The sequence below is a fragment of the Lathyrus oleraceus genome, chromosome 3, assembly GCF_024323335.1.
Source record: "Lathyrus oleraceus cultivar Zhongwan6 chromosome 3, CAAS_Psat_ZW6_1.0, whole genome shotgun sequence".
Classification (NCBI taxonomy): domain Eukaryota; kingdom Viridiplantae; phylum Streptophyta; class Magnoliopsida; order Fabales; family Fabaceae; genus Lathyrus; species Lathyrus oleraceus.
The window spans coordinates 329,918,984-329,937,477 of record NC_066581.1 but is presented as its reverse complement, the minus strand read 5'-3'; the positions used below and the strand labels follow the sequence as shown (position 1 = coordinate 329,937,477).

The following is an 18,494-nucleotide window of genomic DNA, read 5'->3' as shown; positions in this document are numbered from 1 at the left end:
TCCAATTTTTTTTAGAACAGTCAATGCAAGTTTTTCCCGCTAAAGGTACGGGATGATGAAGATGTTGAATACATGTTTGTTAGTCACGAACATTCTAGCTACAATTGTATTGAGTTGTATATTACTCTTCAACCAAGTATATCATCTCAGCAATCTCAAATAACTAGTCAGGATGAATCTGATGAATTTGATTCACAATACTCAGATGACGTCGACCCAGAAGCAGAAGCAGAAGTTAGCGTCGTTAATGAAGATGAAGAAGAGACCGAGATACAAGTCGATCATATGTTAAACAACGACATTGAAGATGATGATTAATCAGCGCCATTACCTCCTAGTCATGTCTACAATCCTCCTCAACATATGACAAACATGGATCTGCATGACGATGAAACATCCAACAGTGTTTTCTATAACCCATATCCACGATCAGAAGGCAAGTTAAAGGTGAGAGACATGTTCCGCACTAAAGAAGAATGTGTGTGAGCTATCAAAAAATTCCACATGAACAACTCTGTTGATTTCACAGTGAAATGCACTGATTCGAGAAGGTATGTCATCGAATATCATAACATCCTTTGTAAGTTTCAGTTGGCTGCGTATTACAAAAAGAAAAGTGACTCTTGGGAGATAGCTTCAATAGACCCACCTCACAGTTGCATTGCAACTAACGTATCACCGTAAATTAAGCGCTGCATTGATATGTCAAGACATTTTTCCGCTTGTTAACAAAGGCCTATCAGTGAAGTTGAGTATAATTATATCTCATATCAGAACAAGATATAATTATACTCCATCTTACAAGAAAGCATGGATTGTGAGGACAAAGGCTGTTGAACAGGTATTCGACAACTGGGAGGATTCATACAAAGAGTTGCCACGGTTTTTGTGGGCACTAAAAACATATGTGCTAGAAACTATTGCAATTATGGAGACATTTCCAGCAATGACGCCAGACGGAACCTGTGTTACTGGTAATAAAATCTTTCACCGTCTCTTTTGGCGTTTGACCCATGCATCAAATGTTTTGCATTATGCAAACCTATTATTCAAATTGATGGAACATGGTTATACGACAAATACAAGGGTACTTTGCTTATGGCGGTTGCACAAGACGGCAACAACAATGTCTTTCCCATTGCCTTTGCTCTGGTTGGAGTTTCTTTCTTCGACATCTCAGAACACATGTGGCTCCACAAGCCAATCTCTGTTTGATTTCTAATAGACATGTTGTCATTGAGAGTGCTTGTAATAACCATGACAACGGATGGCATGATCCTCCTTCTACCCATGTCTATTGCATTAGACATATCACACAAAACTTCATGTATGCAATAAAAGATAAGAACCTATGCAAGAAAGTGGTGAACGCTGGGTATGCTCTAACTCAGTCGTCATTTCAATATTACCGTGATAAAATTATACTGTGTAATGAAGATGCAGGAAGATGACTGAATAACATACCAGTAAAGCAGTGGACAATGGCATTTGACGGAGGCTGTCGATGGGGCCACATGACAACAAACCTTGTGGAATGCATGAACGGCGTATTCAAAGGCATTAGAAATCTGCCAATAACCGCCTTGGTCAGATCAACCTATTATAAGTTGGCTTCTACCTTCGCAACCAGAGGTGAAAGATGAAGTGCAGTGTTAATGTCTAGGAAAATATTCAGTGAGTGTTGCATGAAAGTGATGAAAGAGGAGAGCATCAAAGCTAGCACACATGCGGTAACAGTCTTTGATCGTCATAAGCAAAATTTCAGCGTGCAAGAAACAATGGACCACAATAAGGGGAGACCAAATTCAGCCTATGCTATCAAACTAAACAGAAGTTGGTGCGACTGTGGAAAATTGCAGGCCTTCAGCATTCCTTGTTCCCATGTCATTACATCATGCACACATACTCGCCAGGATGCTTGCAACCATCTATTTGATGTTTACAAGGCCATCACCGTCATGAATGTCTATAACAAAAGCTTCTCGATGCTATCAATGGAGGAATACTGACCTCCATATGAAGGTGACATAGTTTGGCACAACGACGAGATGCGTAGAAAGAAAAAAGGACAACCAAACAGCACACGTATCAGGACAGACATGGATACGATAAATAAAATGATAAGACTATGTAGTATCTATCGGCAACTAGGACACAATAAGAACAACTGTCCCAATCGAGGAGCATCATCTGAGTCATAATCTTTTTGTAACATTGGATTTGTAACCTTCAATTTTTATATATCATTAAGTTTTTGTTACAACGAGGTTCACAACAACATAAGAAAACTAAAAACATAATATTTCTAAGGGATTACAACAATCAAAGTGATGTCATCTCGTCCAAACATCATTTCCCTAACATCCTTATCAGTTTTCATTCGCACCCAACCAAAGATACCATCGAGTCTCTCACTACTTCTAATTTTTTTCCCTTCTGGTATTTTCCCATCTAACCAACGAACCAACTCCCTCTTCAGTTGATCGAAAGTAGTGATGTTCTAGAAGAGCATCAACATTTGAGGTTTGTCTCTCGAATATATCACTTTTCCATAACGGCGACGAACATCAAACATGGTTGCAAAATGATGAAATGAGATGTGGAAAACATATGTGCACAACACCTTTCAAACCATACACATGGGCACCAATTGAATTGGCTACACCGTGTGTCCTAGCCAATCCAATTGGCACCTCCTCTCTAATTTTAAGAGGAGGTGCCAATTGGATTGTCGCCTCCCCCTAAAAGTGGGGTAGTTTGGGAATTTTTTTTAAATCAGGATTATTTTATGATTTTTTTGAAAATTAGGGGTATTTTGATAAAAAAAAATTCAAAAACTTAATGAACCAATATGTTATAATTAAATTTCGACTTTATTTATAAGTAAAAGTCTTCTAAATTTTTTTGGCATTAAATATAAGCAAATGTCAACAAATTTACGTATTAATTACTGAATATTATTAGTAGATGATAATTTAATTGAATGTATACTAATAATTACGTTATCTTTTACATCAAATCAAAAAAATTAAATACATTTAATTATCTTTCTTAATAAATGTTGAGTAGTAACTTAAAAGACATGTGTAATTTTCCCTTGTTTATTTTATAGAGTTTATTTTTGTATAAAGTTTTTCTAATTATAAAGAGAAGAGTCTTTATTTTATTCTAAACTAGACACTATGTATATATTTTATTGTTCAACGGTAACCTACTCAACGTTACTTTATATGTTAGTCTTCAACGGTTGGATTTTGTGTGTGTCACCATCACTCATTTGAGGTAAACACTACTACTTTAAAAATACAATGTGTATTTATTTTTTAAAAAGAATAATATATATATTTTTAAAATTATTCGTATCCAATAAGTTAATAATTTCAAAAGTTACTTTGAATAAAAAATTATATTAAAAATAATAAAAATATTTATAAAAATAGAGAAATAGAGTTTAAAAGAAATACCATATTTTGATAGCTGTCTTTCAATAAAAAGTTATTGTTTTTAAGGCAATTATTAGTATTATTTTTTTTCTAAATTATCAAAAAATATTCTTTTTAAAAATTAGAGAATTAGAAAGAAGAAAAAAGGTAATGTCAATAATTAGTAATTAATAATAATCATTGATGAGAATATCTTCCTCAAACGACAACCTGCTATTTCCGGTAAAATCCATTCGTTATGGATATGGGTTGACTCACATTAGCGTTAAAAGTCACTGAAACATTACCGGCTATTCCGGTCGTATTTGGCTGTACTTGTACCCTCTTTGTTTTGTTCCTAACACCTTTGTCGCTTTGATTCTCAGCTTGCTGTGTTCGGTTCTGCTTCGCTTGTTGAAGATCCTCTCTTCTTCAATTCATCTATTTCAAGGTAACCCTTTTTCTCCTATTTATCTTTGCTTAATTATCTCTTTTGAAAGTTTTTATTTTTGTTTTGTTTTTTTTGTGTATGGTTTTTGTGATTTTTTTGAGCACTTGAAGAGGAGTTTATGATGATTGATGAGTTATGAGGAATTTATGCATGTAGGTATGTAAGAATTAACATGGAGTTGTTTAGTTTAGTACTAGTGATTGATGTAAAGGGAAAAATATGCTGAATTTTTGGGTCAAATATCTGAATTGAGGGTTATGTGATGTTGTCTGTATGAATCATGCTGTAAATAAGGTTTAAATTGCAGTCACAGTTGCTGTTACTGAGAGAATCTTGTTCAAATATTGCTGATGTGACCATAATCATGGTTGTGAAATTGATTCCATCACCACAGAGAGAATCTTGTTCAAACACTTGTGAAATTGATATTGGTGGTTGATGATTCCTTTTGTTTTTTTTCAACTGTAGATCGTCTTTGTAGAGGAGCTTAGACGATGACAAAGGGCAAGGGTACAGGAAAGACTTCAAGGGAAGTACTGAAACCAGTTGATGACCGGTTAGTTTCTTTATCATCGCACCTTCTCGTGTGATATCTTTGTACATAATTATCCATTCTGGCGTTGGTTTTCCCGTGATTTACTTAGCTATGTCTCTGGTTTACAGAAAAGTAGGAAAGCGAAAGGCTGTTTCTAAACCCGAGAAGAGTGCACCGAAGCCTAAGAAGGAGAAAGCTAAGAAAGATCCCAACAAACCAAAAAGGCCTCCCAGCGCTTTCTTCGTCTTCCTGTTTGTATCTCTGTGTTTCTCACTTTCTGTTAAAGCTTCTTTTGTTTTGTTATTTTCTGATTTATCTTATGTTTTTCATAGTGAGGATTTCAGAAAGACTTTTAAGGCAGAAAATCCTAATGTGAAGGCTGTATCGGCTGTAAGTTGTTTACACATTGAATTCCGCTTTTGTGCATCGTGATGTATCCTTTTCTAATTCACGTCTGAAAAATTTGTTGTGTATTTTGATTGAAGGTTGGGAAGGCTGGAGGAGAGAAATGGAAATCCTTGACTAAGGCTGTAAGCAATGCAATCTTTGATGTATTCTGTTGAAGAAGAGGTTTATAATTTATTCTGTGTTGTTCTAACTTTCTTCTTTTGAATGTTAAGGAAAAAGCTCCATATGAAGCCAAGGCTGCAAAAAGGAAAGTTGAATATGAAAAACTTATGAACGCTTATAATAACAAAGTAAGCATATCCCCATGCTTCTAGTTTTCTTGTTTCTGTGCTTTGATTGTCTTGTTTTCGTGCTTAACTTTCCTTAATGTTGACAGGCGGCAAGTTCAGTCGAGGATGATGAGGAGGAATCAGACAAGTCCAAATCTGAAGTTAATAACGAAGATGAAGCAAGTGGAGAGGTAGTCCAAATTCCTTATTCATCTTCTCGTACTTCTCGTACTTTCATGAATGTATCATAAGCAAGTTTAATACAGAAAAACTAAGAGAAAAAAAACTTTTCTTGTTGTACAGGATGACCACCAAGATGACGATGATGAAGACGACGAGGACGAAGATGACGAGGAAGACGATGATTGAAATCGGTGTGCATAACTTGAAATATGATGTTTCATTGATGGAGGGATGCTGTTATGTATTTCGTAGTAGGTTACTTTTGGATATCTGTGTTGGTTGAAATATCTGTTGTCTTGTTACTCTGCCGGTATGATATTTTGCCGGCTCTACTCGAGCTTCCCTCAATTGTTGTTAGTTATTGTACTTAAATTCTCCTTTGTGCATTGTGCCTCAAATGTGTAGGCTTAAGTATTACTATAAATGTCATTTTGATCAATGCTTTACTATGTGTGTACTCAACAAAATCAAAACCAAAATACCAAAATGCAATGTTACTGCTTCAATGAATAAAATTAAAGGAATGCAATGACAGTGTAACATATATTATTTACAAGCAATAAGTTTGAATGAGGTTCCTTCCACTATGAAGCAACAAGAAGTTGTGATGATATGACATGAATGTAGGGTCTAGCAATAAGAGGCAGCTTTTCTATGTACATAAATAGTCTTTTCAAATTCTCCTTGTTGATTGAAGCAAGATCATCTATCTCTTTGCTGCTCAAGTACATCCAAAGATCACCGGAGTTTACTCGTTTAAGACTGTCCCGACAGAACGGGCAAGATTCCGATCTTCCATGCCTAAACCGAAAAGAAAAAAAAAATCAGCAATTCTGACCGCAATATGACAGATTTAGAGGTCTCTGCAATGACAGAACTCACAACACGATTGGCTTACCAGTCTCGGTAGCATTTCATACACATTGAGTGATTGCAACTGGGCAACACAACCATGGTGTTCATCTCCATGCAACAAATATCACACTCTTCTTCATCTTCTTCTGCATCAATTTCGGAGCTCTTTCCTCTGTTTACCAATTCTTTACGCTTGTACTTAGTAGCACATAGATGTTTTTGTTTCCTATCATCAACATCAGTGATTCCTTGATGAAGTTGCAATAAAGACGGAAACACCACACCTGTTTATTCATTTAGATTATAAAGCACTTCTCTAAAAACTGCAAAATCAGAATTGCCTCTTAGTAAGACTTAACACTTACCATAGAACTCCTTCAAACTGGCTTTTCTTTCATGAATAGACATGGTTGTCTTCCCATCTTTATATGCCTGCAAGACAGAAAAAACCCAACATGTACATCATTAACTAGCCTGTCCGGTTATTCGAAACACGTCGAGCGTTAAGAGGCCGAGAAAATCACCTTGTAGATAAAAATTTTAAGCAATCCTAAGGCTCCGGCGAGGTAACAGTCAGTCCACTGAACAAAAAAGAGGAAGAAATGGGCAGTTGGGCTATAGGACAATCTCATTTGAAGGCAGGCACCATCTGGATCACTTGGATAATCAGAAGCTCTGATTCAAGACATATTTGCCACAAAGATTAATCAAAATAATCAACTTTTTTCAAATTTCAATATTGCAACATTAAAGAAAAGGTTCTCCCAAATTGAATCTTCTAATCCCATAATCAAATAAAACAAAATCACATAATTACAGTGTATTGGCAAAATGAATGTCAGCTTCAAGAGCTTTGAGGGAATCCTTGAAAGACTTTCGCATGATCTCTCTATTTCCTTTTTCTTCCTTCTTCCTTCTTTTGAGAACAAACCCCATTCATAAATCTCTCATAAAAAAACTGTCAAATTAAAAGTAAAAACTCATAGATTAATTAATTAATTAATTAACCCAAAAACACCAAGAAGAAAAAAACAAGTACCTCGTTTTACCTGTGGGATAAAAGAACATGATAAAGAACAACATCCTCGTACCAAACCAGAGTAGAAAAAAGAACAGTCTTTCAGATGTAGCGAGAGATCAGAGAGAAAGTAAATAGTATAGTTATTAACTAAGAATGTCTTGTGTTGTTGTGTTGGGGGTACTCACTTGAACTACACGTAACTCATTCGTTTTGTAACTTTATAACATACACGTATTACACGTCATGGTCATGCTATCAGGAGTTTCTTCTTCAATTACCAAAATACCACTACCTCATTTTCCCTATAGAATAGAAAATCATGCAAAGATCTATTTCCATCAATGTTTCTTCTTGCGACCAATTCTCACTGTTTTGCACCTCATGCAATTAATCACTTACAAATATAAGGTATATACGGTGACATTTAGTTTGAATCAATTCAAAACAGTTTTCATAGCTACAAATATTATATTTTATAACGTTTTCCCTTGACAAAACACCGATATATAATACCTTAGGGTGCCATGTTTTTATTTTTATTTTTAAAATGAATAAACTATTTTCTGGATTTTTTTTTAAAAAATTAAGAAGTAAACTGATTCAGATTATTCCAACAATTTCAGTTTATATTTCGAATTACTTTAGCCATCATTTTTTTCTAGAAAATTGAGGGATAAATTAATTTAAAGTTAGAAATTACGAATCACAATAACTTCAATTTATGTTTTTAATCCAAAAATAATTCATTTTTCACCTTAATTTTGTTTACCAACTGAAGTGAAAATATATATTTACTCTGACACTAAGGTGTTAAATTTAAAAACATGACACATTCTATAACTCTTTACCGCATATTCATATAATTAAATTCACCGTTGGATTGAAAACTATTATCATATAGATCATGTCTATAAAATTTAATATCAATCGAAAATGGTTGGAATTAAACCCAAAACTTTGAGTAATTCTGAGTCAATCTTGATGAATAAGATTCAATCAACCGATCAAATTCTCTCTTATTCTTCACTCTTCGCTCAAGTGAATCAACCAACATTGGTTGCAAAATTGCATCGCTGCACAATGATGATGAAAACAAGAAAAGAGAATTGAATTGGGGAAGAAAGGGAATTATGGTATTATCGAAGTAGGGGAAGAAGAAGAAGAAGAATTTCTGCAGAGTAACTATTTGCTCTTAAATTGAGATTTATTCAACTTGTGCAACTGCACTTCTGTTGTGATCTCTTACAATCAATAAGGGTTACTCCCTATTTATAGATTTTGGGTTTGTTTGTTTCTCAAGCAAGACCCAAAACTAACCTAACAAACTCAGCTAAATAAACAAATAAAGTTAAGTCTAACATAACTATTGAAATTCTAGTTATCAGACTTTGGATGTCACACGGGTTGTTATGACATCCAATTCTGCACAGACAGGAATTATGCAGAACTTAAAAGTAAGTGCAGTAAATAACACAAGTAATTGTTTACCCAGTTCAGTCCAACATGACCTACATCTGGGGGCTACCAAGCCAGGGAGGAAATCCACTATTAGTAGTATCAATTCAAAGCTAAACTCACCCGTTTACAACTTATCACTTAATCCCTACCCAATGCAATTTCAATCTTACACTAAGATCAGAGTTCCTACTCACCCCCCCCTCAATCACCTCAGTGATTATTATCTTTAAACAATATTAAAGACAAGTTGAAGTCACACTTCAAACAACACTTGATTGTGCTTCACAGCTTTAATCAAGATACACAACACTCACGCTTAAAAGCTTTGAGCGACACAACACTTACAACTCAATGAACACCCTATGCCACATCAATCATCTACTTGATAATGGCTTGGCTTACAAGTTACGTCTAATACAAGACTCACAAAAATACAGCAGTGAAGTATGATGGACACATAAAATCTTCACGCCTCAAAACCCCCGAAACTGAATGAAGGAACGCCTTCCTTTTTATATTGCAGTACCTGGGCTTTTGCACCTGTATTCTCCTGAATTTAAGGTCACACGAGTTCCCATAAATTCAACATTTAGGTTACTCACAAATAGGCTATTTGTTAGGTTCATTAAATGTAACTTGGTTGTTGGTTTCCTGGTTTTTCTCTAAGCTGTTGACTTCCTGAAGAATAGCCCAAGAAAAGCTGAAACAGAAAACTGAACAACCTACAATATAGCATATGCTGTCAGGAATGAATGTCACGACATTCAGCTTGACATCAAGGTCCATATGCTGAGTCTGTTTTTCCAGAAAACAGACTGTACAATTTTGCTGACCTGTACATGATCAAAATGACCATACTACAGTAACAGCTTACATTAATAAATGTTAAAGTGTCCAACTTAACATTTACACATTTGGCCTTAAGTTAGTTCTGTTATTCTCTTGAAGAACAAACTAAGTTACATGCTGAAGTATAGCAGAACACCACTCTGTCTAATGTTCAGTAGCTGCTGTCAGTGATGAATGTCATAACATCCAATTTGACATTCAGTCAGTAGGCCTTATGCCAGATCTGGTCTTTCCTTGATAACCAAACTGGAAATAAATACTAAGTTCTAATAGAACACCAGCTGTTCTATTTCTTAGTATCTGTTGACAGGTATGAATGTCACAGCATCCAGTTTGACATTCAATAAATCATGTGTTAGCTAATCCTGCAGTAACTACTCAAGTGTGTCATGACATCAGTCAAGACATCAGAGTACAGTTAGATATTCTAACCTACAATGTAGTCACATATACAAACTATGTCATGACATCAGTCAAGACATTTGTAACCAGCTAGTGTTTTACCATATAATGCAGCCAATTAAACACCTACAAACTCCCCCTTTGGCAAATTTTTGGCTAAAACACTTTGATCCCCATAACAGAGTTCATAGCAGCGGAATCACACACCTAGCAGGAAATAATACTAGCTAATACACTCAGAGTGGCAGCACACTCACACACATGGAAGTTAAGAAAAACTTCACACAGCAGCACACACAGAAGTTGAATCTAGACTTCAACACACAGCAGCTGCAGGGGAGGGAATCTGTCACGAGAGTCTGTTGTAGAGACCCACTCTGTTTGTCAGGGGTGGTGGTTATTACTCCCCCTTTTTGTCAAAAATGTTGCCAAAGCCAACAACAAAACCAGAGAATAATGACAGAGTTACAGACTTGGTTTTACTTCATAGTTTCAACCAAGTTAGCATCCACTTGATCTTGCTTCACAACTTTGATCAAGTAATCACCCATTTTTGCTTTACAGTAGGTACCACCATATCAGATGCCATGATTTTGTTTCTGACATCCAGAACCACTCCTGCATGAACAACATCCTTGAACTCCTGCAGGTACATTGGCCTTCTCACGGAAGGGTGTCTCCTTACCCTCTTGTAGTCACCCTTGTTGCAAGTGGCATAGTTGTGATCTGTTGACCAATCAGAGCATAGTACCGATTGTTTAATAGGCAGAGATATTAAACAATACATCCCAAACATCAGTGGTTGCTATAAGGTCTCAGAGAGACATGTTCCCAGTTTGCTCCTTAAGTTTTCAAACTGAGTAGCATCCAGAGCCTTTGTAAATATGTCAGCCAGTTGAAGGTTCGTGGCTACATGTACCAAAGTGATCACCTTGTCTTCCACCAGATCTCTGATGAAGTGGTGCCTAATGTCAATATGTTTGGTCCTGCTGTGTTGGATGGGATTCTTGGAGATATTGATGGCACTGAGATTATCACAGAACAATGTCATAACATTTTGAGTGACATTGTACTCAGTGAGCATCTGTTTCATCCAAACCAGTTGGGAACAACTGCTTCCAGCAGCTATGTATTCAGCCTCTGCAGTGGACAGAGAAACACAATTTTGCTTCTTGCTGAACCAAGATATGAGATTGTCTCCTAAGAAGAAACAACCACCTGATGTGCTTTTTCTGTCATCAGCACTCCCAGCCCAGTCAGCATCACAGTACCCAGATAGGACCGGTTCAGACCCATGTGAATACAGCATCCCATAGTCACAAGTCCCATTGATGTACTTGAGAATCCTTTTGACTTGATTCAAGTGGCTCACTTTAGGCTCTGCTTGGTATCTAGCACATACTCCAACTGCATAAGAAATGTCAGGTCTACTTGCAGTTAGGTAAAGTAGGCTTCCTATCATGCTTCTATACAAGCATTGATCAACACCAGGCCCTCCATCATCTTTGGTTAACTTTAGATGAGTAGGTGCAGGAGTCCTCTTGTGCCTAGCATTATCCATACCAAACTTCTTAACTATGTTCTTGGCATACTTGCTTTGGGAGAGAAACATAGAGTCCTCCATTTGGTTTACTTGCATTCCAAGGAAATAGGTCAGTTCTCCAACTAGACTCATTTCAAACTCAGATTGCATCTGGTGAACAAATTGTTGAACCATTTGTTCTGACATTCCACCAAAGACTATATCATCCACATAGATTTGAGCAATCATGATTTTGCCGTCTTCATCCTTCACAAACAAGGTTTTATCTATTCCACCTTTTCTGTACCCATTTGAGGTCAGAAATTCGGTCAACCTTTCATACCATGCTCTAGGTGCTTGTTTCAACCCATACAAGGCTTTCCTCAACTTGTATACATGCTTAGGTTGGTTAGGATCACAGAACCCTTTAGGTTGTTCCACAAAGACTTCTTCATTCAAGTAGCCATTCAAGAATGCACTCTTCACATCCATTTGGAATAGTTTACACTTCAGGATGCATGCTACCCCTAACAGCAATCTGATGGACTCAAGCCTAGCCACAGGAGCAAATGTCTCATCAAAATCTACCCCTTCAACTTGAGTGTATCCTTGAGCTACTAGTCTTGCCTTACTCCTAGTAATTACTCCTTTCTCATCAGATTTGTTTTTGTAGATCCACTTGGTACCAATGATGTTGGTTCCTTCAGGTCTTGGAACTAGCTCCCATACTTCATTCCTTTTGAACTGCTCAAGTTCCTCTTGCATGGCAATGATCCAGTATTCATCAGTCAGGGCCTCTTTCACATTTTTTGTTTCAACCTTGGATACAAAGCAGGAATTTGAGCTTATTCCCCGTGACCTGGTAGTCACACCACTATTGGGATCCCCTATGATAAGATCCTTAGGGTGGTCTTTCTGAATTCTGATAGATGGCGCTTTGGTGGTTGCATCTACTTCACATTCAGGAGGAGGTTCCTCTGCTTCTTCAGACTTGACAGGAATGTCAGTTGAACTGTCAAGGAATGTTTCAACATCCTCCATGACATCGGTTCCTTCCTCTTTATCGTCCACAATAACATTTATGGATTCCATCAGGACATTGGTCCTGTAGTTGAACACTCTGTAGGCTCTGCTGTTAGTTGAGTATCCCAGAAATATACCCTCATCACTTTTCGGATCTAGCTTTCTTCTCTGTTCACGATCTGTGAGAATGTAGCATTTACTTCCAAAGATATGAAAGTACTTCACAGTAGGTTTTCTGCCTTTCCATATTTCATACAAAGTGGAGGAGGTTCCTTTTCTCAAGGTGACTCTGTTGTGAACATAGCACGCGGTATTCATTGCTTCAGCCCAAAAGTGCATGGGGAGCTTCTTTGCATGAATCATTGCTCTGGCAGATTCTTGAATAGTTCTATTTTTTCTTTCAACTATTCCATTCTGCTGGGGAGTTATAGGGGAGGAGAACTCATGACTTATTCCTTCAGACGAGCAAAACTCATCAAACTTGGAGTTCTTGAACTCCGTACCATGATCACTCCTAATTCGGACCACACAACTGTCCTTTTCCCTTTGAAGTCTGATGCACAGATCTTTGAAGACATCGAATGTATCTGACTTCTCTCTGATGAAGCTTATCCACGTGTATCTGGAATGGTCATCAACCACCACGTAGGCATATCTCTTCCCACCAAGACTTTCAACCTGCATAGGTCCCATTAAGTCCATATGCAACAGTTCCAGAACTCTGGAAGTTGTAGGATGTCCCAGCTTCGGATGTGACATCTTGGTTTGCTTGCCCATTTGGCATTCACCACAGACTCTTCCTTCATCAATAAGCAGCTTTGGGATCCCTCTGACTGCTTCCTTGGATATAATCTTCTTCATTCCCCTTAAGTGGAGATGTCCAAGGCGTCTATGCCACATCTTCACCTCCTGTTCTTCCTTGGTTGAGGAGCGAATTGTAGAAAAGTTAGAGACTTTAGGTTCCCACAGATAGCAGTTATCTTTGGACCTGGTTCCTCTCATAACTTCCTGATTGTCACCATTAGCCACAATGCAAAGCTCCTTAGTAAACTGAACATGAAACCCTTGATCACACAGCTGACTTATGCTGATGAGGTTTGCAGTTAGTCCTCTTACTAAAAGCACATTATTCAGTTTTGGAACTCCAGAGCAGTCCAGTTTACCCACCCCTTTTATTTTACCTTTGGCACCATCACCAAAGGTCACATAGCTGGTAGTGTGAGGTTGAATATCCACCAGTAGATTTTCCATACCAGTCATATGTCTTGAGCATCCACTGTCAAAGTACCAGTCTTCTCTGGTAGAGGCCCTTAGAGCAGTGTGTGCTATCTTAGCATACCATTGTTGCTTCTTGATGGGAACATAGCGCTTATATGGTTTATGCTTAGGCCTGACATGCGTGGCTTGGTTAGGGAAACCATGAATCCAGTAGTAGAAGGATTTTATATGACCAAGCCTACCACAGTGGTGACACCTCTACTCCTGGTATTTCCTCTTCTGATGATCATTCATCCTAGTTCCTCGAGGTTGAGACATTGGCTTTGACTTCCGCTTGAACTTCTGAACTTTTGCCTTTGGGCGTTTGTGTTCAGCTGAGGATCTTTTCCCAAATCCTAGGCCAGATTTGGTTCCAGACTGCTGTCCCACCTTTAGTATCTCTTCCAAGATGTCAGTTCCCTTATTCATCATTCTGATGGATTTGGTCATCTGATTCAGCTTGGAGGTCAGCAGGGCTATCTCACCATTTAGACCCTCTATGACAGACAGTTGCTTCTGTCTCTCATCTTCCAGTTCCTTGATGAGGTTCTTCTGTTTTTCTCCTTGTGCACGCACTTCTGCACTGGTGGTACACAGCTTCTTATAGGCTGCAACAAGTTCATCAAAGGTCAGTTCATCTGCACTTGAGTCATCATCAGAGGCACAAACACTGGTTAGTGCAGTGACATGTTTGGCAGATTCTCCTTCAGATTCACTTTCAGAATCTCCTTCAGACCATGTGATAGTTAGCCCCTTCTGTTTCATCTTGAGATAAGTAGGACATTCATCTCTGACGTGTCCATACCCTTCACAACCATGACACTGGATTCCCTTGCCTTGGTTGAACTTTTCTTCAGAAGTTGATCTTTTCCTGATGTCAGACGGGATGTTCTTGACATTAGGTCTCCCTCTTTGATCAATCTTCTTCACGAACTTGTTGAACTGTCTCCCAAGCATGGCTAAGGCTTCTGATATACTTTCACCACCTTCAGTATATCCTGCTTCTGACTCCTCTTCAGCATTAGATACAAAAGCTATGCTTTTGTTCTTCTTTTCAGCATTCTCACACAAGCCCATTTCAAAGGTTTGAAGAGAACCAATGAGCTCATCCACCTTCATATTGCTGATGTCCTGTGCCTCCTCTATGGCTGTGACCTTCATAGCAAATCTCTTAGGCAAGGACCTGAGAATCTTTCTCACAAGTTTCTCTTCAGCCATTTTCTCACCTAGTCCACCAGAGGTGTTTGCAATTTCAAGAATATTCATATGAAAGTCATGAATAGTCTCATCCTCTTTCATCCTCAGATTTTCAAACTTGGTGGTCAGCATCTGAATTTTGGACATCTTCACCTTGGAAGTACCTTCATGAGTTACCTTGAGGGTATCCCAAACTTCCTTAGCTAGTTCACAGTGGTGTACCGACCTGAAGATGTTCTTACTGATTCCATTGAACAATGCATTCAAGGCCTTGGAATTTCCAAGAGCTAATGCCTCTTGCTCCTTGTCCCACTCTTCTTCAGGAATCTGCACACTGACTCCATCTTCACCTGTCCTCATTGGATGTTCCCATCCTTTGTTGACAGCTCTCCAGACTTTGCTGTCTAGAGACCTTAAGAAGGCTATCATATGAGGCTTCCAGTCATCATAATTAGAGCCATCCAACATGGGTGGTCTGTTTGAGTGTCCTAAATCCTTGTCCATGGTACTAGAAAGTAACTTCCCTAGATCTCACCCAGAAATTCACAGGCAGGGTGCCTGCTCTGATGCCAATTGAAATTCTAGTTATCAGACTTTGGATGTCACACGGGTTGTTATGACATCCAATTCTGCACAGACAGGAATTATGCAGAACTTAAAAGTAAGTGCAGTAAATAACACAAGTAATTGTTTACCCAGTTCAATCCAACATGACCTACATCTGGGGGCTACCAAGCCAGGGAGGAAATCCACTATTAGTAGTATCAATTCAAAGCTAAACTCACCCGTTTACAACTTATCACTTAATTCCTACCCAATGCAATTTCAATCTTACACTAAGATCAGAGTTCCTACTCACTCCCCCTCAATCACCTCAGTGATTACTATCTTTAAACAATATTAAAGACAAGTTGAAGTCACACTTCAAACAACACTTGATTGTGCTTCATAGCTTTAATCAAGATACACATCACTCATGCTTAAAAGCTTTGAGCGACACAACACTTACAACTCAATGAACACCCTATGCCACAACAATCATCTACTTGATAATGGCTTGGCTTACAAGTTACGTCTAATACAAGACTCACAAAAATACAGCAGTGAAGTATGATGGACACATAAAATCTTCACGCCTCAAAACCCCCGAAACTGAATGAAGGAACGCCTTCCTTTTTATATTGCAATACCTGGGCTTTTGCACCTGTATTCTCCTGAATTTAAGGTCACACGAGTTCCCATAAATTCAACATTTAGGTTACTCACAAATAGGCTATTTGTTAGGTTCATTAAATGTAACTTGGTTGTTGGTTTCCTGGTTTTTCTCTAAGCTGTTGACTTCCTGAAGAATAGCCCAAGAAAAGCTGAAACAGAAAACTGAACAACCTACAATATAGCATATGCTGTCAGGAATGAATGTCACGACATTCAGCTTGACATCAAGGTCCATATGCTGAGTCTGTTTTTCCAGAAAACAGACTGTACAATTTTGCTGACCTGTACATGATCAAAATGACCATACTACAGTAACAACTTACATTAATAAATGTTAAAGTGTCCAACTTAACATTTACACATTTGGCCTTAAGTTAGTTCTGTTATTCTCTTGAAGAACAAACTAAGTTACATGCTGAAGTATAGCAGAACACCACTCTGTCTAATGTTCAGTAGCTGCTGTCAGTGATGAATGTCATAACATCCAATTTGACATTCAGTCAGTAGGCCTTATGCTAGGTCTGGTCTTTCCTTGATAACCAGACTGGAAATAAATACTAAGTTCTAACAGAACACCAGCTGTTCTATTTCTTAGTATCTGTTGACAGGTATGAATGTCACAGCATCCAGTTTGACATTCAATAAATCCTGTGTTAGCTAATCCTGCAGTAACTACTCAAGTGTGTCATGACATCAGTCAAGACATCAGAGTACAGTTAGATATTCTAACCTACAATGTAGTCACATATACAAACTATGTCATGACATCAGTCAAGACATTTGTAACCAGCTAGTGTTTTACCATATAATGCAGCCAATTAAACACCTACAACTATCGATATACTCTTCGAAATTTTGACACCTAGATGATTCGACACTTCCTTTCTTCTGTCGAGCAACCTGCTCCGACACAAGGAATTACAATTCAATACACCACCTAATTCATTGTGTCTAAGCTATCTACATTCATCATATACCTTAACTTCTTAAACACTTCGACCTGCACTCCCTTCGTCGTGATGTCTGCAATCTGATTCTCAGTTCTGCAACATTCCAAGTTCAGGTCCGCTTTTGCTACCTGCTCTTGAAGATAATTGAACCTCACTTCGATGTGCTTACTTCGTCCACACGCTATCGGATTCTTCGCCAGATTATAGCAGACATATTGTCAATCTTCATGGTAATTGCTTCATGATTCTTCCCTGTAATCTCTTCGACCAGATTCACCATCCACGTTGCTTAACATGCACAAGAAGAAGCATATATGTACTCTGGTTCACATGAAGAAAATGCTATTACTGGTTCCTTTCTCGAAATCCAAGCAACTAGTGCACCCCATAACATAAACACATAGCCAACCGTGGATTTTCTATCCTCAGCATCACTACACCAACTTGAATCGGTGTAACCAATTAACTTGCATTCTTTTCCTTCATCAGTTGCATGAAACAAAACTCCATTGTCGAGAGTTGCTTTCCTTAGTATCCCATTTGTCGCTGCTAGGTGTGATACCTCTGGCTTCTACATGAATCTACTCACCATACCTACACTATATGCTAGATCAAGCCTTGTGTGACAAAGATATCGAAGTGATCCAATGAGTCTTTTGTACTGCGTTGGATCGATATCATATTCATATGTGTCTTTCGACCGTTGTAATCTGGGCTCAGCTGGAGTCGAAGTTGGGTTGCAATCTTGCATCTCAAATCTTTTGAGTATTTCACATTCATATCTTCTTTGGTGCATCATCAAGCCTCTTCCACTCTTTTAGAATTTGATGCCAAGGAAATATGAGAGATTTCCCAAGTATGACATTTCAAACTCCTCACTTAGGTCATGTTTGAAATCTTCGATCTTCTTCTTGCAACTTTCTATTATCAACAAGTCATCGACATAGAGATATAGTATAAACAATTCACTATTTCTTCTTCTTACATATACTCCATACTCAATTGCGCACTTCACAAATTCTTTCTCCCTTAGAAAACTATATATCTTCTTGTTCCAAGCTCTTGGAGCTTGCTTAAGTCCATATAGGGATTTATGCAACCCGTATACCTTTCTTTCTCCGCCTTGTTTCACACACCAAGCTGGTTGTGCAACATATACTTCTTCATCTAAGGGGCCATTAAGGAACTCACATTTCACATCCATCTGACATGTGTGTCAGTTGTTCATATTTGTTAAACAATAACCAACCTGATTGTTTCGATCCTAGCAACAGGTGCAAAAACTTTTTCTAAGTCGATCCCTTCCTTCTGAAGAAATCCTTTCGCTACAAGTCTTCCCTTGTTTCGAGATACTTCACCTTTGGGATTGAAATTCACCTTGTATACCCACTTCACATTGATTTCCTTCTTTCCTTGAGGCAATTCGATAAGTAACCAGGTGTTGTTCTCTTCGATGAACTTCAGTTCCTCATTCATT

The 18,494-nt window shown here is 38.0% G+C and overlaps 2 protein-coding genes across 2 annotated transcripts; one reads left to right on the top strand and one right to left on the bottom strand.

Annotated features, from left to right (window-relative positions):
- The first annotated feature begins 3,679 nt into the window (after window positions 1-3,679).
- On the top strand, window positions 3,680-5,714 carry LOC127127475 (high mobility group B protein 1). Its single transcript, XM_051056667.1, has 8 exons — window positions 3,680-3,873; window positions 4,342-4,429; window positions 4,537-4,659; window positions 4,741-4,798; window positions 4,894-4,938; window positions 5,029-5,106; window positions 5,193-5,276; window positions 5,389-5,714. Exons 2-8 carry the CDS (start codon window positions 4,368-4,370, stop codon window positions 5,452-5,454), a joined length of 516 nt encoding a protein of 171 aa, XP_050912624.1. The 5' UTR covers window positions 3,680-3,873; window positions 4,342-4,367; the 3' UTR covers window positions 5,455-5,714.
- Window positions 5,715-5,747: 33 nt separating this feature from the next.
- Window positions 5,748-7,341, bottom strand: LOC127127474 (E3 ubiquitin-protein ligase AIRP2). Its single transcript, XM_051056666.1, has 6 exons — window positions 7,173-7,341; window positions 6,941-7,081; window positions 6,648-6,798; window positions 6,489-6,555; window positions 6,167-6,407; window positions 5,748-6,069 (listed from the first exon to the last, which is right to left on the bottom strand). Exons 2-6 carry the CDS (start codon window positions 7,057-7,059, stop codon window positions 5,853-5,855), a joined length of 795 nt encoding a protein of 264 aa, XP_050912623.1. The 5' UTR covers window positions 7,060-7,081; window positions 7,173-7,341; the 3' UTR covers window positions 5,748-5,852.
- Between the last annotated feature and the right edge of the window lie 11,153 nt (window positions 7,342-18,494).